General features: G+C 40.9%; 1 protein-coding gene across 1 annotated transcript in view; it reads right to left on the bottom strand.

The window, feature by feature from the left end:
• LOC138879093 (uncharacterized) overlaps positions 1-20,255 on the bottom strand; it is a 29,777-nt gene extending 9,522 nt beyond the window's left edge. Inside the window, exons 1-9 of the mRNA XM_070158669.1 lie at positions 20,202-20,255; positions 20,010-20,102; positions 19,474-19,848; positions 19,141-19,416; positions 18,921-19,002; positions 14,574-14,679; positions 14,311-14,416; positions 14,087-14,191; positions 1,426-1,558 (exon numbers count right to left, since the gene is read on the bottom strand). Of these exons, the coding sequence (XP_070014770.1) occupies positions 1,426-1,558; positions 14,087-14,191; positions 14,311-14,416; positions 14,574-14,679; positions 18,921-19,002; positions 19,141-19,416; positions 19,474-19,848; positions 20,010-20,102; positions 20,202-20,255 (1,330 nt within the window). The remainder of the gene's footprint in view (positions 1-1,425; positions 1,559-14,086; positions 14,192-14,310; positions 14,417-14,573; positions 14,680-18,920; positions 19,003-19,140; positions 19,417-19,473; positions 19,849-20,009; positions 20,103-20,201) is intronic.
• Between the last annotated feature and the right edge of the window lie 3,624 nt (positions 20,256-23,879).

Raw genomic sequence — 23,879 nt, 5'->3', positions numbered from 1 at the left:
CTAAGCTAATACGTGAAATTATGTAAAATGACCATAATGCCCCTCGGGCCCACGTCTCAGAATCAGGTAAAATTCATATTTCAAGAATCCTCACACCATCACGAGTCTAACCATATCAAAATTATCTCAATCAATTGTCAAATCCCTAATCGAAACTCAAATTCTTGACCTAAGAACTTTTCCCCAATTTTCATACAAATTCCCGAAATTAAAGGATGAATTAATGTTTAGATTAATGGGTTACAAATAAAAAAGGAGTTAGGAATCATTACCCAATCGATAGCTCTGAATATCCCTCAAAATCTCGCTCAAATTCGAGCTTCCAAGCTTAAGTTTTCTAAAAAATGGCTAAACCCTCGTTTTGAAATTTTTATATTCTGCCCAGTTGTTTCCGCATCTGCGGTCCACTGACCGCATCTGTGGTCCCGCTTTTGTGGACAAAAGGTCGCACCTGCGACTTTCACTTAGAGGTCTGACTCTGCACCTATGATTCCCTTTTCGCAGATGCGGCACCGCTTCTGCGGTATTACTTCCGCATCTGTGGAACCTTTAGCTCCTTCCCAGCTCCGCTTCTTCGATGGCTCCACCGCTTCTTCGGCTCCTGCTGGACTTCCCCAATTCCGCTTCTATAGTTGAAATACCGCTTTTGCGTTATCTGCACCTGCGGGACCCAAACTATAGGTACGGTTAAGACAGATACCAGCAATGTAAAAAATTTCCTAAGTCCAAATTCAACTTCCGTTAAGCACCTGAAACTCACCCGAGGCCCCCGAGACTTCAACCAAACATGCCAACCAATCCCAAAACATCATTCAAACTTTTCCCAGCCTTTGGAACGCTTAAAACAACACCAAAACACCAATTTAACCTCAAATTCAAGCGTAAGAACTCCAAAACTCTAGAAATACGCTTTCGATCAAAAAATCTATCAAATCTCGTCCGAATGACCTGAAATTTTGCACACACGTCAAATTCAACAATATGGAGCTACTCCAACTTCCAGAATTCCATTCCGACCCTCAGATCAAAATCTCACTATTGGATCGGAAACTCCAAAAATTCAACTTTCGGCATTTCAAGTCTAAATTAGCTACGGACCTCCAAAACACAATACAATCATGCTCCTAAACCCGAAATTGCCCAACGGAGCTAACGGAATGATCGGATTTCCATTCCGAGGCCGTCTTCACATTGCTCCAACTACGGTCAACTTTCCAACACTTAAGCTCTCATTTTAGGACTAAGTGTCCCTAAACTCTCTGAAACTCAAAACCGAACATCCCGGCAAATAAAAATAGCAAAAATAAACTTGGGGAAAGCAGTTAATAGGGTATCAGGGCGTTAATTCTTAAGACGACCGGTCGGGTCGTCATATCCTCCTACACTTAAACATTCGTTCGTCCCCGAACGAGCATAGAGACATACCTGAAGTAGTGAAAAGATGAAGGTAACGGCTGCGCATATCCTGCTCGGTCTCCCAGGTCGCCTCCTCATTCAGCTGACCCTGCACTGAACCTTCACTGATGCAATGTTCTTTGACTTCAGCTTTCTGACCTGCCTGTCTGATATTGTCACTGGCTCCTCAACATAAGATAGATCCTTGTCCAACTGGACTGAACTAAAATCCAACACGTGCGATGGGTCACCGTGATACCTCCGGAGCATCGAAACATTAAATACTGGATGAACTCCGGCCAAGCTGGGAGGTAAGGCAAGCTCATAAGCAACCTCCCCAACACGCCTCATTATCTCAAAAGGGCCAATAAATCTCGGACTCAACTTTCCTTTCTTCCTGAATCTCATGACGCCCTTCATAAGCGAAACCCAAAGTAGAACCCGCTCTCCAACCATATAGGAAACATGAAGAACCTTTCGGTTCACGTAACTCTTCTATCTGGACTAGGCTGTACGAAGTCTATCTTGAATCATCTTAATCTTCTCCAAAGCATCTTGAACTAAATCTGTGCCCAATAGTCTAGCCTCACCTGGCTCAAACCAACCCACCGGAGATCTACACCGCCTACCATATAAAGCCTCGTACGGTGCCATCTGAATGCTGGACTGATAACTATTGTTGTAAGCAAACTCCGCCAATGGCAAGAATTGATCCCAAGACCTCCAAATTCAACCACACAAACACACGGAGCATATCCTCAAGAATCTGAATAGTGAGCTCGGACTCTCCATCCATCTAAGGGTAAAATGTTGTACTCAACTCCACCCGAGTACCCAACTCATGCTGAACGGCCCTCCAGAACCGTTAGTGAACTAAGTACCTCTATCTGAAATGATAGAAACCGGAATACCATGCAGACGAACAATCTCCCGGATATAAATCTCTACCAACCACTCCGAAGAATAAGTAGTACACACATGAATGAAATGAGCAAACTTGGTCAGCCGATCCATAATCACCCAAATAGCATCGAACTTTGTCAAAGTCCGTGGGAGCCCAACTACAAAGTCCATGGTGATCCACTCCCACTTCCACTCTGGGATCTCTATCTGCTGAAGCAACCCACCCGATCTCTAGTGCTTATACTTCACCTGCTGACAGTCGAGACACCAAGCTACGAATGCAACTATATCTTTCTTCATCCACCTCCACCAATAGTATTGTCTCAAATCTTGATACATCTTCGCGGCACCTGGATGGATGGAATACTGCGAACTATGAGCCTCCTCTAGAATTAACTCTCGCAGCCCATCAACATTGGGTACACAAACCCGACCATGCTTCCTCAATACCCTATCATCACCAATAGTCACATCTTGGGCATCACCGTGCTGAACCTTGTCCTTGAGAACAAGCAAATGAGGGTCATCATACTGCTTCTCCCTGATACGATCAAATAAGAAAGACCGAGAAACCACGCAAGCTAGAACCCGACTGGGCTCTAAAAGATCAAATCTCACAAATTGGCTGGCTAAGGCCTGAACGTCCATCGCCATAGGCCTCTCCGATGCTGGTAAATATGCCAAATTCCCCAAACTCTTCGCCCTGCAACTCAAGGCATCAGCCACTACATTGGCCTTGCCCAGGTGATACAAAATAGTGATATCATAGTCCTTCAGCAACTGTAACCACCTCCTCTGGCACAAATTTAGATCCTTTTGCTTGAACAGGTGCTGCAAGCTCCAATGGTTAGTATAAATCTCACAACGCACACCATATAAGTAATGGCGCCAAATCTTCAGGGCGTGAACAATGGCAGCTAACTTAAGGTCGTGAACAGGGTAGTTCTTCTTATGTATCTTCAATTGTCTGGACGCGTAGGAAATTACCCTACCGTCCTATATCAACACCGCTTCGAGGCCAACCCTCGAGGCATCACAATATACTATATAAGACCCTGAACCTGTAGGCAATATCAAAATTGGAGTTGTGGTCAAAGCTGTCTTGAGCTTCTAAAAGCTTACCTCACACTCCTCCGTCCACTGGAATGGAGCACCATTCTAGGTCTACCTGCTCATAGGGGCTGCAATCGATGAAAACCCCTCCATAAAACGACGGTAGTATCCCGCCAAGCCAATGAAACTGCGGATCTCGGTAGCTGAGGATGGTCTGGGCCGACTCTGCACGGCCTCTATCTTCTTCGGAGCCACCTGAATACCCTCACTCAATACCACGTGGCCTAAGAATACCACTGAATCCAACCAAAACTAACATTTCGAGAACTTACCATATAATTTCTTCTCTCTCAAAGTCTGAAGCACAGTCTTTAGGTGCTGCTCATAATCTTCCCGACTTCGAGAATACACCAGAATATCATCAATAAAGACAATGATGAACGAGTCAAGATATGGCCGGAACACACTGTGCATCAAATGCATAAAAGCTGTTGGGGTATTGGTCAGCCCAAATGACATAACAAGGAACTCGTAATGACCATACCGAGTCCTGAAAGCAGTCTTCGGGATATATGGCTCCCAAATCTTCAACTGATGGCAACCTGAGCGCAAGTAAATCTTAGAAAGCACCTGTACGCCCTGAAGCTGGTCAAACAGATCGTCAATACGAGGCAAAGGATAACTGTTCTTAACTGTAACTTTGTTCAACTAGAGATAATCAATACATATACGCATAGAACCATATTTTTTCTTCACAAACAAGACAGGAGCACCCCAAGGTGATACACTGGGCCGAATAAAACCCTTATCAAGCAATTCCTGTAACTGATTCTTCAATTCCTTGAACTCAAGAGGAACCATACGATACGGAGGAATAGAAATGGGTTGAGTGCCCGGCAAAAGATCAATGCCAAAATCAATATCTCTATCAGGTGGCATGCCTGGAAGATCAGCTGGAAACACATCGGGAAAATCACGTACTACTGGAACTGAATCAACTGAAGGGGTATCAATATCGACGTCTCTCACATAAGCTAAATACGCATCACACCCCTTCTCAACTATACGCCGAGCTTTAAGAAAAGAAATAACTCTACTAGGAGTGTGATCTAAAGTACCCCACTACTCAACACGCGGTACACCTTGCATAGCCAGCGTCACAATTTTGGCATGACAATCAAGAATAGCATAATTGGGTGACAACCAGTCCATGCCCAAGATCATGTCAAAATCTACCATGTTGAGCAACAATAGATCAGCTCTGGTCTCAAAACCACTAAGAGCAACCAAACACGACCGATAAATGCGGTCCACAATAAGAGAATCTCCCACAGGAGTAAACATAAACAGGGGAACTCAAAGAATCCCGAGATACACCCAAATGCGGAGCAAAATAAGAAGACACATAAGAGTAAGTAAAGCCTGGATCGAATAGAACCAATGCATCTCTGTGGCAAACTAATATAATACCTGTGATGACAGAATCAGAGGCAACAGCCTCAGTACGGGTAGGAAGGGCATAGTATCTGGCATGGCCTCCCCCTTTAGGGCGACCTCTACCTCCCCGAACTCCACCTCTAGTTGGCTGAGTAGGTGGGGTAGCAATTGGAGCTGTAATCATAGCCTGTGAACTCTGCGGGGCACATTGTGGCTGCAAAGTCTGTGGAGGTGCACTCCCCCCCAAGTCTAGGGCAATCCCTCACCGTGTGGCGTGTGTTACCACACTCAAAACAAGCTCTAGGAGGACGTGGCGGTTGTGACTAGCTCGGACCAAGTCTACTGGACTGACCTCGGAAAGGACCTTGCGCAGGAGGCGCGCTAGAAATCGGAGGTGCATAATAAGGCTCTTGAGGCCTAGGAGGAGCTGGAGCAATACTGGCTGCTAGAAGAGCTGAATGAATAGGACGACTCATATAACCCCTACCATGACGACCTGCAGCTGGGGTACGGGCACCAGAATAATGGCCCGACTCTCGAGACCTCTTGGCCTACCTCTCCTCTCTCTCCCTAGCATGAATACCCTCAATCCTCCTAGCAATGCTCACCACTTGCTGATAAGAAATATCCATCTCCAACTCACGAGCCATGCTAGACCTGATGTTGGGTATAAGGCCCTCAATAAACCGGTGAACTCTCTCGCGAATAGTAGAATTCAAGGTTGGTGCATGCCTAGCCAAACTAGTGTAACGGACAGCATACTCTAAGATAGTCATAGCACCCTGGCGCAAATGCTCAAACTCTGTGCACCATGCGTCCCTGAGGCTTTGAGGAACATACTCTCTCAGGAACAGATCTGAAAACTAAGTCCAAGTCAGCGAAGCAGCCTCATCCGGACTGTCTAATTCATAGGTACGCCACTACTCATAGGCGGCTCCTCGAAGCTAGAAGGTAGTGAAGGAAACCCCGCTCGATCCTGATATACCCATGGTACGGAGAATGTGGTAGCTCTCATCTAGAAATCCTAGAGTATCCTCTGATGCTAGACCGCTGAATACATGAGGCTTGTACTTCTTGAACATCTCAAGCCCCAGTTGTTCCTCCTCGAAAACCGCTGCCCTATCCTCGGGCTTCACTGGCACTACAGGCGGTCCAGGAATAATCTCAGGGACCTGCTCAACATGCACTCACTGCTCAGGAGTGCGGGCAGCGAGAGTCTGTGCTCCTACCCCGGCCTGAGATTGGCTGCAACAAGGGGAAGCAACCCTGCCTGAGCTAAGGTGGTGTACATGCTCATGAACTGCGCCAAAGTCTCCTGAAAGGCTGGAGTAGTAGTAGCAGTAGGCGTATCAGGTGCCTGGACTCCGGCTAGAACTATGGGTGGTACCTCGGCGGTAGCTCGCGCAGGTGCTCTGGCTGCACCACGTGCGCGTCCTCATCCTCTACCCCGGCCCTGGCCTCTAAAGGCTACAGTAGGGGGTGCGGGTGCCTGATCATCTCGGGTAGCACGTGTCCTCACTATCTATGAGAGAATAGAAGACAGAAGTTTAGAATTGTGATGTCAAAATATCGCACGACAAGGAATCAAATGAAGTGGAAATTTTTCTAACAGTTACATAGCCTCTCGTAGATAAGTACAGACGTCTCCGTACCTATCAACGAAACTCTAATAAATTGGCTTGTGATCCATGACTCCTATGAACCTAGAGCTCTGATACCAACTTGTCATGACCCCGGTTCGCCCTCCGTGCACCATCGTGACGGCACCTAGTCTCTACGTCTAGGTAAGCCTAATTTGTGGAAGAAAAACCCAAAATTTTACAGAAGTAAACAATTTAAAATAGAAATAAAGTAGTAACAGTGTTTAAATGTGTCGCTCGTCATACATCATGCTTAACTCTCAATACAAAAACATAAATCCAAGACCCAGAAACCCATGAATCACAAGCTAAGATCAATACTACATGGCTCTAACTCCGGAATGTCTAATAAGAACAGAAAATATACAGAAGGGCTAAAATAGTAAAAGCAGGAATAGAAAGGGACTTCTCGGTCCGCGGACGCGGCAGATGTTCTTCGAAGTCTCTAGAGCAGTTGCCTCCTCAAGGATGATAGGCCTGAGCAGTAGTACCTGGATCTGCACATGAAAAACATGCGCAGAAGGGACATGAGTACACCACAGCGGTACTCAGTAAGTGTCAAGCCTAACCTCGGTTGGGTAGTGACGAGGAAGGTCAGGGCCCTTCTTAGGTTAAATAAAATATAAAATGACAGGATAAGATAAGCAGCGCAATTGAGAATCTACAGTAAGAATCAATACAGGATAAGAGTACAATAACAGAAACAGAGATGAAGGCAAACCACAAGGAAGTACCACTCATGTTAAGGATGATAACCGGGGATCTCTTGGTATCCTGAGGATCTCTTGGTATCCTCAATATATGCTAGGGATCTTTTGGTATCCCGAGGTTGGTATCCTCAATATATGCTAGGGATCTCTCGGTATCCCGCGGATCTCTTGGTATCCTCAATATAAGCTAGGGATCTCTTGGTATTCCAAGGATCTCTTGGTATCCTCAATATACGTTCCAAGGATCTTTTGGTATCTTGCACCTCAGTTCAGATTATAAATATGTACAAGGCATAAGCTAAATTTCGTACCACGTAAACAGTTAATTCTAGCCTAACATGCTTCGCGTAATACAATTATGGTAGTTTAAGCAAATAGGCAATTACGTCAACTAAACATGCTTTTCTAAACTAGCAATAGGCTAAATTCACAACTAGAATAAAACAGGAAAAAGAACTCAATTGAAATACTTAAGGAAAAATCGAATTTTCAACAATTAGCTCAAGTACGCGCTCGTCACCTCACGTACAAGGCATTTCAATTATCAAATATATCATATCCTAAGGAGAAGGTCCCCCACACAAGGTTATACAAGCCGCTTACCTCGAATCGGCTCAAAATCAATTCGAAACCACGCTCTTGCCATGAGTACTCGACTCCAAATGGCCCAAATCTATTCAATTCAATTTCATAATGTAAATAACACTTCAAGTAACTGATTCTACAATTAAATTCTAAGCTAATACGTGAAATTATGTAAAATGACCAAAATGCCCCTCGGGCCCACGTCTCGGAATCGGGTAAATTCACATTTCCAGAATCTTCACACCCTCACGAGTCTAACCATATCAAAATTATCTCAATACATTGTCAAATTCCCAATCGAAACTCAAATTCTTGACCTAAGAACTTTTCCCCAATTTTCATACAAATTCCCGAAATTAAAGGATGAATTAATGTTTAGATTAATGGGTTACAAATAAAAAAGGAGTTAGGAATCATTACCCAATCGATAGCTCTGAATATCCCTCAAAATCTCGCTCAAATTCGAGCTCCCAAGCTTAAGTTTTCTCAAAAATGGCTAAACCCTCGTTAAGCACCCGAAACTCACCCGAGGCCCCCGGGACCTCAACTAAACATGCCAACCAATCTCAAAACATCATTCAAACTTGTTCCAACCTTTGGAATTCTCAAAACAACACCAATTTAACCTCGGATTAAAGCCCAAGAACTCCAAAACTCTAGAAATACGCTTTCGTTCAAAAAGTCAATCAAACCTAGTCTGAATGACCTGAAATTTTTCACACGCATCACATTCAACAATATGGAGCTACTCCAACTTTCGGAATTCCATTCCGACCCTCGAATCAAAATCTCACTATCGGACCGGAAACTCCAAAAAATCAACTTTCTTCATTTCAAGCCTAAATTAGCTACGGACCTCCAAACAATCCGATCACGCTCCTAAACCCGAAATTGCCCAACGGAGCTAACAGAACTATAGGATTTCCATTTCGAGGCCGTATTCACATTGCTCCGACTGCGGTCAACTTTCTAACACTTAAGCTCTCATTTATGGACTAAGTGTCCCAAAACTCTCCGAAACTCAAAATCGAAAATTCCGGCAAATAAAAATAGCAGAAATAAACTTGGGGAAAGCAGTTAATAGGGGATCGGGGCGTTAATTCTTAAGACGACCGGTCGGGTCATCACAGATCTGTACACTAAAATATATAGAAGTGTAGTATAATCACACCAAAATATATAGAAGTGTAGTATATAGAAGTAAGTATCAAGACTAACCTCGGTGGGGTAATGACAAGCAACAGTAAATACACCTACTGGTCAAATAAATTGAATAGGATTTGATAATAAACTATCAACCTAGAAATGACATTGTAATATCAACAGCAGGGAAAGAACAAACTACAATCAGTAGAAATAATAAAGAGAAATACGTGTGGAAACAAAGATAAACAAATAATTTAACACCAACATAGCTGGGACACAGACAAGTAAAAATGTACTCAAATAAGGAAGGCGATGTCAGCTCAATAAATTATATCGTTTTTGATGCACAATTTCCAGCCATCTCAAACTCGATGTCTCATATCATAACCCCAATTACCAAACTTTTAGCACACCCAGCACCTTGTACCCACATATTTCTATCTCTCTTTACACAACAAAGTTCTCATGTTACTCAGTACATAGTGTCCATAATCAATGCAGTTAAGATGTTCAAGGAGTCTCATTTACATAACATAAAGTAGAGTACAGCTTCTAAGCTAATTAGGAACTCACCATGAAAAGATGAAATTATTTTTAGAAATCATTTGAATAACAAAAGTACCATTTTCAATTAAAATACAACATCAAAAGAATTATTACCTTTATCAAGCAATTTAATAAATTAACTTAGTAGAAATACTATTTCTAAGTAAAATACAACCTTAGACGGTTTAAGGATATCTAATTGAGTAACTAAATGAATAAAGAAAAATGAAACAATTATTTAAATTTGAAGTATTGAAAAATATGTATATAAATACGGCGAAGTATTGAAAACACGATGGGGTTCCTTCACAAAGGATCACAGGGTAAAGGAATATGAACAGTTAAAATACTTTAATTGGTAACAACAAAGAAACATAGCAAACAGAATGTGCACGGCATCACCCTTCGTGCTTTTACTCTCGTTCTCACAATAAGAATCAATATTTACTTTTATTCTTTCTTTTTGCAGGCATGCAACCCGATCCCATTCCAAATAATACCGTGGCGGCGTGCCACCCGATCCCATTTCATATATCACCGTGGTGGAGTGCCACCCGACCCCATTTCATATATCTTGCTGCAGGCGTGCAACCTGATCCCATTTCATATATCTTGTTGCAGGCGTGCAATCCTCTCCCATTTCATATATCTTGTTGCAGGCGTGCAACCCACTTCTATTTCATATATCTTGTTGCAGGCGTGCAACCCTCTCCCATTTCAAATATCACCGTGGCGCCGTGCCACCCGATCCCATTTACAAATCAACATCAATCATAAAAGAATCCCGGAAAGGAACAAGAGTATAACAACAACATCCCGGCAGGGGAGACAAGATCGTAACAACAACATCCCAGCAAGGGAACAATAACATAACAACAATATCCCGGGAAGGGAAACAATATCATAAGCAATAACATCCCAGCAAGGAAACAATAGTATAACAACAATACCCCGGCAAGGGAAACAATATCATAAGCAAAAACGTCCCGGCAAGGGAATCAACTAGTACATAATAAGAGTCACGGAAAAACCAAGAAGCACGATAACCTCAACAAAACAACAAACATAATAAGCACGTGATAACCACACCGGTAACCACAACAATTGGACATGTAACATATTTACACGAAGTCATAGAGGAACTCACAATCAAGAAGTATCAAAACAATAAGGAAGGCAATCACTTCAATAAAGGAAATTAAGGTTCAAGGTAACACGTAAGAATTAGAGGAAATCTAGCAACGTCATATGGAGCATATAGAGGCAATTTAAGCAATTAGGAAACTTAATCATAACGGAATACTTCCTACATAATGAACATAAAAGCCTAAGAAACCTAAAGGTAAATTTCCTACAAATAAGTCCGAGCACACACTCGTCACCTCGCGTGCACGGACTACAAATAGCATAGAAGACTCAAATCCTAAGGGAAAGTCCCCCACACAAGGTTAGGAAAGATACTTACCTCAATCCGGCCAATTCAATACTCAATTTAGCTTTTCCTTCACTAATTCATCAATTCTCGGCTCAATCTAGCCAAGGACCACTTGGATACATCTAACAATGCAATAGAAAATAATTCCAATTAACAAAACTGATCATTATACAATTTGCAAAAAATCAACAAAAGTCAACTCCCCGGGCCTGCACCTTGGAACCCAACAAAACTTATAAAAAATCGAATACCCATTCCGATACGAGTTCACCAATATAAAAATTATCCAATTTTGATACCATTTGATCCTTCAAATTATCATTTTACATTTTTGTAAGATTTCACAATTTTTCCCAAATTCCATCCCAAATCACGAATCAAATGATGAATCCAATGATAGATTCATGTATTCTAGCTAAATCCGAGTTAGAATCACTTACCCCGATGAATTTCTTGAAAAACCTTCGAAAAATCGCCAAAATCTGAGCTCTCTAGGTAAAATTATGAAATAAAACTCTAAACCTAGTATTTATAGTGCACCTCCCAAATTTCCATCACTGTTGACCGCACAAAAACCACCGTGACCGCGGTCCAGGTCTATCACCGCTGACCGTGGAGAATGTTGACTGTAGCGACATGCTTTAATATTTTGGCCATAACCTTTTCTACAGATGTAGGAATTGTCATTTCTTTATCTTTATCGAAACTAGACACGAAGGGCTACAACTTTTGTTATTGAATCATCTAAAAATTCCTTGTAGATCAAAAGATATAACCTTCGGAAGTCGGACCATAAATCCTGTAGAACATCTTGATGTACAGCCGCACACCAAATTGTGCGGTCCGCACTGAGGTCCGCAAAATTTTAGTGCGGTCCACACTCTCCTCTGCGGTACACATATTTTTGGTGCGGTCCGCACTCCCAAAAGTGCCAGAACCATCTCAGAGTACCGAAATGCCCAGACTCGCTCAAAGTTCACCCCGAAACTCATCCGAGGCCCCCGGAACCTCAACCAAATGTACCAACATATCCCATAACATCATACGAACTTAGCCCCACTCTCAAATCACTTCAAACATCGCTAAAACAACAAATCAGATGCCCAAATGCATGAAAATCACTATGAACTTTGAGAACCTCTAGAATTGCAACCAAGCATCCGAACCATATCAAATCAACTCCAAACGACACCAAATTTTGTAGGTAAGTCCCAAATGACATAACGGAGCTGCTCCAACTTTCGAAATTGCATCTCAATAACATAAAAGTCAACTATGGGTCAAACTTCTCCATTTTCCAAACTTCAACTTTTCCAACTTTCACTAGAATGCCACAAATTACCCTACGGGCCTCCAAACCCAAATTCGAAAACACGCCCACGTCCAAAATTACCATACAAAGCTACTGACATCATACAAAACTCATTCCGAAGCCATTTACTCAAAAGTCAAATTCCGGTCTAATTCTCTCCGCTTAAACTTCCAGAACTATATTCCTTCTTTCCAATTCGACTCTGATTCATCCGAAAACTGAATCCAACCATGCACACAAGTCGATATACATAATGTGAAGCTGCTCTTGACCTCAAACCGCCGAACCGGGCGCAATTGCTCATAACAACCAGTCGGGTCGTAACATCTTCCTCCACTTAAACATACGTTCGTCCTCGAACGTGCCCGGAGTAGTTGCAAAGCCATCGAACCACTGCATGAGCTCCTTATACATACAACCGGGGGTGATTCCCCACCACCCAACCCATGCAGAACTGACAATGTCACTTAAGTGAAGGTCTTATCTCCTCCTTAGTCCATAACCTTATAATAGTACCCAAACCTTAACAACTGAAATTCATCATAGGATCTGAATTCCACATCATCACACTGAACAACCCAAACAAGCTGAATCGATCCACAAATTCCAATCCAGAATACAATCACATGATGTTCCACACAACTCACATACTCGAAGCAATAACCTCTGATCACCATAGCTACTCAAATAACATCCTGGATGCCGGCAATATACTTCACATTGAATACAACCTTATTCCGGACTTCCATAACAATGCCCATGATAAAGAAACATGCGGGAACTCATAGACTCCCATGAAGTCAACAAGTTAAGAACCTCTCTCGCCCGCCAAGGGCCATCACCCAAATCTTAGCAGAACACCCTCATACTTCCAAACGCTCCTCACCCCCGATACCATAGTACTAATATCAGTTCTAAGAACCTCATCTCAGCCAATACAAGCAACCCAACTAACAGATCGTCAAGATACCACACGGATTCTCACATTACACAATTTGTACACCAAACCAACAATAACTCAATTATGCAGCACAAGTAAAGAAAAGCAAAGTATAAGAATTATCTAACGAGTACAACATGCGTAACAACAAAAGTGTAGTTCTTATTAAAATGGTTCCACAGAGGAAAAACAGAACACCAAATAAACACAAGGAAAGGGTATCTCATATAACATCCGATGCGGCGTATAACCCGCTCCCAAATACTCATCGAGCCAAAATGCTCGGGCTCACTAATCATATGAATACTGATATCAAGTACAACAAAGTGCACAAATAAAACTGTGGGAAAAAGTGAATAGAAGTAATAAGACAAAAAGAAACAAGTATCACTGAGGTGCAATGAGCAATTAACATCACGAGGGCTATCTCACCTACATCGCCATAAGGCCTGAACAGAATTACAACATGCGTGGAGAATAATCATACCGCCTCACAGCTCATCACAACGAGCAGCACATAACATAGGCCAGAGGCACAAATAATACCCATTTTTCCTGATAACATAACCAAAATGGCAACCTCACAGGAGCACACAAACTTAACCTGATACAAGATACATATTCTCATTGAGCTTTCACATTGCATCAACCTAATCTTGATCCTTCCCAATTAGATAAATATGCTACAAAAGGATCCACAACAACTTATCAATAATACATGCTATTAATCATCCCATTCTCAACATTTCTTCAAAATCCGCAAACAGGAAATAGTCCATATATGAGGGCATCTAGCTCCAAACCTTAGGAATACCAAAATTTATATACTCATACTCAATTACGCAAATCAAATGGCTGATATAACACTTACACTCTATCATTCCGCTGAAGCACTCATAAAGAGTTTTTGGCTGCGTAACAAAACATGAACCTCAAAAGCCGCAAAACCCAATAATCACCCAACTCAAGCCAAGTCACACAAACCGTCCAACCCAAGAGTGCTGCCACAAATGCCAGTAGATAATTCCTATTCAAAGGTCCAATTACTTTATCGCTATGCTGACCCAATACCACAAAGATGACCCATTTCTTCGGATAGTCAAATATGCAATAATCGCAATCAAAGTCCCATCATCGCCCCGTGCAAGATCTCAGACCTTGGTCATATACAAATTCTGGGAACCTACTGATACCACATATACACATACCTTAGGCCAAAACTGACGAAAATCTGACTCTGCAATCTGAATGCCGCTGATGGACTCCTTCACTTGGCGCGAAGCCAAAGAAAACAACATCTGATGATCCACAAAACTAACCTTTACAGATCGTACATCACAAATCACAAGACACTCCAATACCACCAGCTATCCCCAATCAACATCCACCTCACGACCGTGCTACGATCTCGACGACTAGCCAACCAATTAAACCTTCCCAACCACGCACTCATCAATCAGATGCCAAAAACCATTGCGCCTCCATACGAACAAATGAATAGTCTTTCAAGGCCTCTGTTTCTTCAGTCTGGACAACACATCGAGGCAATGCCTGAGCATCCATGATTCCTTTATAGCCTGCATGTAGCATCACAAACCACTAGCGCATAGCGGACACCAAGAGCGTAATATTCGCACGAATGAATGCAAGGGAACATAAGTTATATACTTCGAGTTGAATCAATATCACACGATAAGGAATGAAAGAAGTGGAATTTCCTAATAGTTCTATAGCCTCTCGAAGATAAGTACAGACGTCTCCGTACCGATCCGTAAGATCCTACTGAACCTGCTTGTGACTCATAGCACCTATGAACCTAGAGCTCTGATACCAACTTGTCACGACCCATAAATCCCTTCGAAGGAGTCGTGATGGCGCCTAGTCTCTAAACTAGGTAAGCCTAACATAAACTGAAATAACATTGATATTTTCTAACTTTAAATTAAATTACTCTGAACAAATTACAATTCCAAAAACCGGTGGTACAAGTCACAGGACTTTATAAGAGTAGTTATACAAAATAAATATATCACTCCTCTGAAACAAAATGAATGAATGGAAATAAGTACAAATGAAGGTGACTACGAGGCCTGCGAATGCTGTAGCAGGTTTACCTTGAGTCTCCACCGCAACGACCCGCACAGCTACTACCGATCAAATACCTAGATCTGAAAATATACAGAAGTGTAGTATGATCACACCATGGCGGTGCCTAGTAAGTATCAAGACTAACCTCAGTGGGGTAGTGATGAGGAACAGTCCAGACACCTACTGGTCAAATAAATTGAACAGGATTTGATAATAAACTATCAACCTAGAAATGACATAGTAATATCAACAGCAGGGAAAGAACAAACTACAATCAGTAGAAACAATAAAGAGAAACATGGGTGGAAATGAAGATAACTAAATAATTTAGCACCAACATAGCTGGGACACACACAAGTAAAAATGTACTCAAACAAGGAAGGAGATGTCAACTCAATAAATCATATAGTTTCTAATGCACAATTTCTAGCCATCTCAAACTCGATGTCTCATATCATAACCCCAATTACCAAACTTTTAGTATACCCGGCACCTTGTGCCCACATATTTCTATCTCTCTTTATACAACAACGTTCTCATGTTACTTAGTACATAAGGTCCACAATCAATGTAGTTAAGATGTTCAAGTAGTCTCATTTACATAACATAAAGTAGAGTACAACTTCTAAGCTAATTAGGAACTCAGCAAGAAAAGATGAAATTATTTTTAGAAATCATTTGAATAATAAAAGTACCATTTTCAATTAAAATACAACATCGAAAGAATTATTACCTTTATCAAGGAATTTAATAAATTAACTTAGTAGAAATTCCATTTCTAAGTAAAATATAACCTCAGACGGTTTAAGGATATTTAATTGAGTAACTAAATGAATAAAGAAAAATGAAACAATTATTGAAATATGAAGTATTTAAATATATGTTTATAAATACGACGAAGTATTGAAAACACTATGGGGTTCCTTCACAAAGGATCACAACGGTAAATGAATATGAACAGTTAAAACACTATAATTGGTAACAACAAATAAACATAGCAAACAAAAAGTGCACGGTATCACCCTTCGTGCTTTTACTCTCGTTCTCACCATAAGAATCAATATTCACTCTCTTTCTTGTTGCAGGCGTGCAACCCGATCCCATTTCAAATATTACTGTGGCGGCGTGCCACCCGATCCCATTTCATATGTCACCGTGGCAGCGTGCCACTCGATCCCATTTCACATATCTTGTTGCAGGCATGCAACCCGATCCCATTTCATATATCGTGTTGCAGGCGTGAAACCTGCTCCTATTTCATATATCTTGTTGCAGGCGTACAACCCGCTCCCATTTCATATATCTTATTGCAGGCGTGCAACCCGCTCCCATTTCAAATATCATCGTGGTGGCGTGCCACCCAATCCCATTTACAAATCAACATAAATCATAAAAGAATCCCGGCAAAGGAATAAGAGTATAACAACAACATCCCGGCAGGGGAGACAAGATCGTAAACAATAATATCCCGACAAGGGAACAATAGCATAACAACAATATCCCGGCAAGGGAAACAATATTATAAGCAATAACATCCCGGTAAGGGAACAATAGTATAACAAAAATACCCTAGCAAGGGAAACAATATCATAAGCAATAACGTCCCGGCAAGGTAATCAACAAGTACATACTAAGGGTCACAGAAAAACCAAAAAGCACGATAACCTCAACAAAACAATAAACATAATAAGCATGTGATACCACACCGGTAACCACAACAATTGGACATGTAACATATTTGCACGAAGTCATAGAGGAACTCAAAATCAAGAAGTATCAAATCAATAAGGAAGGCAATCACTTCAATTAAGGCAATTAAGGCAATTAAGGGTCAAGGTAGCACGTAAGAATTAGAGGAAAGCTAGCAACGTCATATGGGGCATATAGAGGCAATTTAAGCAATCAGAAAACTTAATCATAACGGAATACTTCCCACATAATGAACATAAGGGCCTATGAAGCCTAAAGGCAAATTTCCCATAAATACGTCCTAGCACACACTCGTCACCTCGCGTGCACGGACTACAAATAGCATAGAAGACTCAAATCCTAAGGGAAAGCCCCCTACACAAGTTTAGGCAAGATATTTACCTCAATCCGGCTAATTCAATACTCAATTTAGCTTTTCCTTTACCAATTCATCAATGCTCGGCTCAATCTAGCCAAGGACGACTTGAATACATCTAACAATGCAAGAGAAAATAATTCCAATTAACAAAAATATGATTCTTATACAATTTGCAAAAATCAACAAAAATCAACTCCTGGGCCCGCACCTCAGAACCCGACAAAATTTATAATAAATCGAACACCCATTCCGATACGAGATCACCAATACAAAAATTATCCAATTCTGATACCATATGGTCCTTCAAGTTATCATTTTACATTTTTGAAAAATTTCACAATTTTTCCCATATTACGAATCAAATGATGAATTCAATGATAGATTCATGTATTCTAGCTAAATCCGAGTTACAATCACTTACCCCGATGAATTTCTTGAAAAACCTTCGAAATATCGCCAAGATCCGAGCTCTCTAAGTCAAAATATGAAATAAAACTCTAAACTTCATATTTATAGTGCACCTCTCAGATTTTCATCACTTCTGACCGCACAAAAACCATCGCTGACCGCGGTCCAGGTCCATCACCGCTGACCGCGGAGAATGTTGACTGCAGCAATATGCTTTAGTATTTTAGCCATAACTTTATCTAAAGATATCCAAATTGTCATTTCTTTATATTTATAGAAACTAGACACAAAGTTATACAACTTTTATTTTTGAATCATCTCAAAATTCCTTGTAGATCAAAAGATATAACCTTCCGAAGTCGGACCAGCAATCCTGCAGAACATCTTGATGTGCGGCCGCACACCAAATTTTGCGGTCCGCACTGAGGTCCGCCAAATTTCAGTGCGGTCCGCACTCTCCTCTGCAGTCCGCATATTTTTGGTGCGGTCCGCACTCCCAAAAGTGCCAGAACCATCTCAGAGTACCGAAATGCCCAGACTCGCTCAAAATTCACCCCGAAACTCATCCGAGGCCCCCGGAACATCAACCAAATGTCCCAACACATCCCATAACATCATACGAACTTAGCCCCACTCTCAAATCAATTCAAACATCGCTAAGACCATGAATCAGATGCCCAAACGTATGAAAATCACTACGAATTTTGAGATTCTCTAGAATTGCAACCAAGCGTCCGAACCATATCAAATCAACTCCAAACGACACCAAATTTTGCAGGCAAGTCCCAAATGACATAACGGAGCTGTTCTAACTTTTGGAATCGCATTCCGACCTCGATAAAATAAAAGTCAACTATGGATCAAACCTCTCTATTTTTCAAACTTCAACTTTTCCAACTTTCACCGGAATGCCATAAATTACCCTACGGGCCTCTAAACCTAAATTCGAACACACGCCCAAGTCCAAAATCACCATACAAAGCTACTGACATCATCCAAAACTCATTCCGTCGCCGTTTACTCAAAAGTTAAATTCCGGTCCAATTCTCTCTGCTTAAACTTCCAGAACTATTTTCCTTCATTCCAATTCGACTGTGATTTATTCGAAAACTAAATCTAACCATGCACACAAGTTGATATACATAATGTGAAGCTACTCTTGACCTCAAATTGCTGAACCGGGCACAATTGCTCAGAACGACCAGTCAGGTCGTTACAAAAAACAAGAAGAATCACAACTTTGTTTGAAACTACCTTTCTTCAGGCACTTGGAATAGAGGAAGTACAATCCATCCACCAACTTACCAATCTCTAGAGGCCTCTTCAGTGAAGGGGCCTGCAGTAGACAGGAAGTGTCAGAGAATGATGCAATGCATTTCGGATGAACTGCTAGGGAACTAATGGACACTAGGTTGAATTTGAAAGATGGAATGAACAAGACTCTATATAGGACAATTTCAGGTGTTAGGAATACATTTCCAACTTCAATTACTTTGACTTTGTAACCATTTGGAAGTTTAACCAATAGAGGATATGGTAGGCTTATTATGTTTTGCAAGTGAGTTTCATTAAAATTCATATGGTGTGATGCCCCAGAATCTAATATCCATAAGTCAGCCTTTGCACTAAAACACTTGCATGATGGATTATCAAAATCAATTGAAGAAGTGCAAGCAATCATACCTGCAAAATTCATTGATGCTCTACTACTCATGTTTGCACTAGCTAAACTCTCTCCAATGTTTCCTGTCTGAAAGTGTTGCAACAAGCTAACAATTTATCCATACTGCTCCTTTGTAAGACTAACATTCTGACCTTGACTTTCTCCTTGGAGCTCCAGCTTTTCTCCTTCTTCTACATTTGTGACTGCATTTGCTATGACATTTCTTCCCTTGTTGAACCTTGTGTTGTTATTGTTGTTGTGGTCCTTGATTGAAACTTGAGGATATCCATGGAGCTTGTAGCACTTGTCCTTAGTGTGACCTTGTCGTTTGCAATAATTACAAAATGGTCGAGGTCTATTATTTGCATCTTGATTTCCAGTCCCAGCAGAGTAGTTAACTTGATTTCCAATCCCAGTTGAATAGTTTGTCTTGAAATTGTTTCCTCCTAGGTTGACATTTAGTGTTGTGGAATCGATATTCAGTTGGTTCCTTGGCCTAAATTCTCTCTGTTTCTCCTCCTATATTAGGAGAGCAAATGCTTGTGCCATGTTTGGCAAGGGATTAATCATAAGTATGCTTCCTCGAACAACCATATACACTTTGTTGAGCCCCATTAAGAACTGCATCAACCTCCTATCATGTTCTGCTTTATGCATGTTCTCTTTCGCTCCACAAGTACATACATAGCTGCAATGAGCTTTGACACTGAGATTTCTCCATTAATGAAACCTAACTTGTTCTTCACTGAAAGAGCTCTAAGCACACTTCTTCTCTAGGAACGATACCCGATTACATCAAAAGGAACCGAAACCAGATTGGAGCCCGGGCTATCGGAAGGGTGTATGTAAAAAGGGCGACCAACATCGATTACCGTCTGTGTCGCTGCCGCTGTGGTTACTTCATTAGTATGATCTGTAACTGCCATGGAAATTTTATGAGAGATTCGTGAAAAATAGTTGAATCAGTCTCCGTACAGTTGAGATTTCTTCTGTTCGTCGACGAATCATGTGTCTGATTCACGTTTTCCCCAAATTGTGATTGATGAAGAAAGCCAAACGAAACCCTAGATCACTTTGATGATCCAAAACAATAGAGAGAGATGAAGCATGGTCGTTGATCGAACCTCTGCTCTGATACCTTGTCGAGATTACGAGTGTGGAAAGCTCTGGATCACCTCCAATGGAGGACACAAAAGCTTCTCGAAGAGAGAGAAGAAGAAGAGTTGTTAAACTCGGCTAAACTGAAAATATGATCATTAATTTCTAATATGTCCAACACTGTTCAATATATATACAACTAACCTATTGCAATGCTAATCACTAGCTAAAGGTGCTAACTCAACACTATTACAAGGATAAATATAATACACATTACTAATTCAATACTATAGTCTTAATAAGTTTCCTATTAAACGTCGTTCGAAACTAGTTAATACCATTGTAACACCTCTGATTACCTGGTTGACTATTGTATGCACTTGTTAATATATACGAAGACTTAATTTTAATTAAATATATTTTTAGTGTTTGAGAGGATTAGGAATGAGTTTCCTCTGTTGGAAGTCGTTGAGACATGTCTAATGGATTTTGGTGTAACACATAAAACCCATACAAAATGCACTGCATAATTATCCCCAAGATATCTTTACAATTTTACCTTCAAGGTTATTTTAATGCACGGAATAGTAATAAAAAATATAAAATATAAGAACGTTATGCAGTGACTGAAATACACGAATTGTTATTGTCACGATCCGGATTTCCCACCTCGGGAGTCGTGATGGAGCCTATTCGTGAAATCTAGGCAAGCCAGCCGATACATACTAACACATTGATTATTAACCCAAACAGATATACACAGTAACTAAAACTAAGCAGATATAAAGTGCATAAATGTCATAACAATTCAAAATACTCCAATACACGTCTACCCCGAGAATCTGGTGTCACAATTTCACGAAAATCTAAGAAATTTTACAAACATTGGTTTAAAAAGAAAAGTACAACTATTCTCGAACTGAAAAGAGACAACAGAAAGCTAAAACAGGGAAAGGGGACTTCAGGCTCTGCGAACACCAACAGATCTACCTTGGTCTCCCTAGACTGAAGGAAACTACCTCAAGCTACTCACCAGGTCCGGCACCGAAATCTGCACAAAAGAGTGCAGAGTGCAATATCAGTACAACCGACCACATGTACTAGTAAGTGTGGAGCCTAACCTCGGCAAAGTAGTGATGAGGCTAGGACACGACAACTATATAAACCTGTGCAGTTAAATCATATACGAACAGAACAATAACAATAGGAAATAACAAATAAAGATGCGAAGGGGACATGCTGCGGGGAATATCAAATTCTAACAATAAAGCAATAGTGAAGCATAATGAATATCATATTTGTACCAACAAGAACAATAAAACAGTAACACGTGTACGGCATCACCCTTCGTGCTTTTACTCTCGTTCTCTCCATATGAAACAATAGAAACGGCATGGCATCACCCTTCGTGTATTACCTCACATAATCGGGGCACAGAATCATCCTTCATGCATTAACTCTCAAAATATCGGCACGGCATCACCCTTCGTGCATTAACTCTCAATTCATGGCACGACATCACCCTTCGTGCATTAACACTCACAATATTGGCACGACATCACCCTTCGTGTATTCACTTACTCACAATATCATGCACGGCATCACCTTTAGTTCTTTACACTCTTTCTCACCCAAATAATAGAAACAACACGTCCCGGGAAGGGAATCAACAATATAAACAATAACATCCCCGGCAAGGGAATCAGGTATAACCAATATCGTTTCAACAGTTACTTCACAAAATAAATCTCAGCTTGAGCCAATACTCAACAATGGTCAATTACCAAGAAATTATCATAAATCATGTTCAACGGTGCTATTCATCAACTTTAGCCTGGGCAGTACAAAACAAGAGTCACAACAATCATGATATAAGACTCGCGGGCATGCTTGACACCAACGTATAGATACTCGTCACCACACCTATATGTCGTACTCAATACTAACACATAGCAAATAAGACCACAACTCCTATTCCCTCAAGCTAAGTTTAGACCAAACACTTACCTCAATTTCATGGACAAAAATCAAGCCTCAAATACCACTTTACCTCTCGGTTCTACTTCCAATCCGCGTGTATCTAGTCATAATTTACTTTATAATATTAATAAATGCTAAATAAATCAATTCTAATGCATGGATATAGATTTCCCAATGTCTTTTTCAAAAAGTCAAAAATCAACCCGGGGCCGCTTGGTCAAAACTTGAAGTTCAAACCAAAACCCGATCATCCACTCACCCACGAACTCAAATATGCAATTGGTTTTGAAATCAGACCTCAAATTGAGGTCCAAATCCTCAAAATTTGAAATCCTAATTTCTACCAAAAAACAACCAATTTTTCATGAAAACCCTATATTTTTAAGTGAAATTATGTAAAAAGATGATTTAGATTGATGAAGATTAGTTAGAAATCACTTACCTATGATTTGGAGAAGTTTGAGCCTTTGAAAAATTACCTAAGGATGTTTAAGGTTTGAGAGAAGTGAAAAATGATGAAAAATCTCATCTGCAATCTCACTTAACAGGTGCCATTATCGCAATTGCGAACCCTATAAATTTCTGCTCCCTTCGCATTTGCAACAAATACGTCGCATTTGCGACTACTGTGACCTTCGCATTTGCGGCCAGAGTGCCGCATTTGCGAGAATGGCCTTCCCAAGATGGTTCGCATTTGCGACACAATTGCCGCATTTCCCAGGCCTGTTCACTTCGCAATTGCGAAGCTTGACCTATGCAAAAATACCAGATGCACAGCAGAGTTTCCTAAGTCCAAATCACCTTGTGGCCTATCCAATCCTCACCCGAGCCCTCAGGGCTCCAAACCAAACATGCACGTGAGTCTAAAAATATCATATGGACTTGCTCGTATGATCAAATCATCAAAATAACATCAACAAATACGAATTCAACCTCAAATGCATGAAATTCATAAGATAGTTCAAATTTTCCACTTCCTCAACCTAGGGTCTGATTTATATCAAAACAACTCCGATTCTTACCAAATCATAGGTTCGACTTAAATATTATTTTAAACATGTTCACGGCTCCGGAACCAAAATACGGGCCTGATACCATCAAGAACACACACCATTTCATTTCCAAAAGTCTTTATATTTTCCAGCAAATAATTTTCTTTAAAAATTCTTTCTTGGGCTAGGGACCTCGGGATTCAATTCCGGGCATATACCTAAGTCCCATATTTTACTACGGACCCTACGGGACAATCAAATCACGGGTCCGGGTCCGTTTACCAAAAATATTGACCTAAGTCAACTTTAATCAATTCTAAAAGCTAAATTCAATATTTCTCTTAAAGTTCACATAAAAGCTTTTCGGAAACGCGCCAGGGTTGTGCATGCACATCGAGGTGAGACAAAAGAAGGTTCTTAAGGCCTCGGAACATAAATTTGACTTCTAAAACAAGAGATGCCTTTTGGGTCATCACAGTT

The sequence above is a fragment of the Nicotiana sylvestris genome, chromosome 10 (genome assembly GCF_000393655.2).
Source record: "Nicotiana sylvestris chromosome 10, ASM39365v2, whole genome shotgun sequence".
NCBI lineage: Eukaryota > Viridiplantae > Streptophyta > Magnoliopsida > Solanales > Solanaceae > Nicotiana > Nicotiana sylvestris.
The sequence above is the reverse complement of the archived record's forward strand: the minus strand, read 5'-3'. Positions and strand labels throughout refer to the sequence as shown.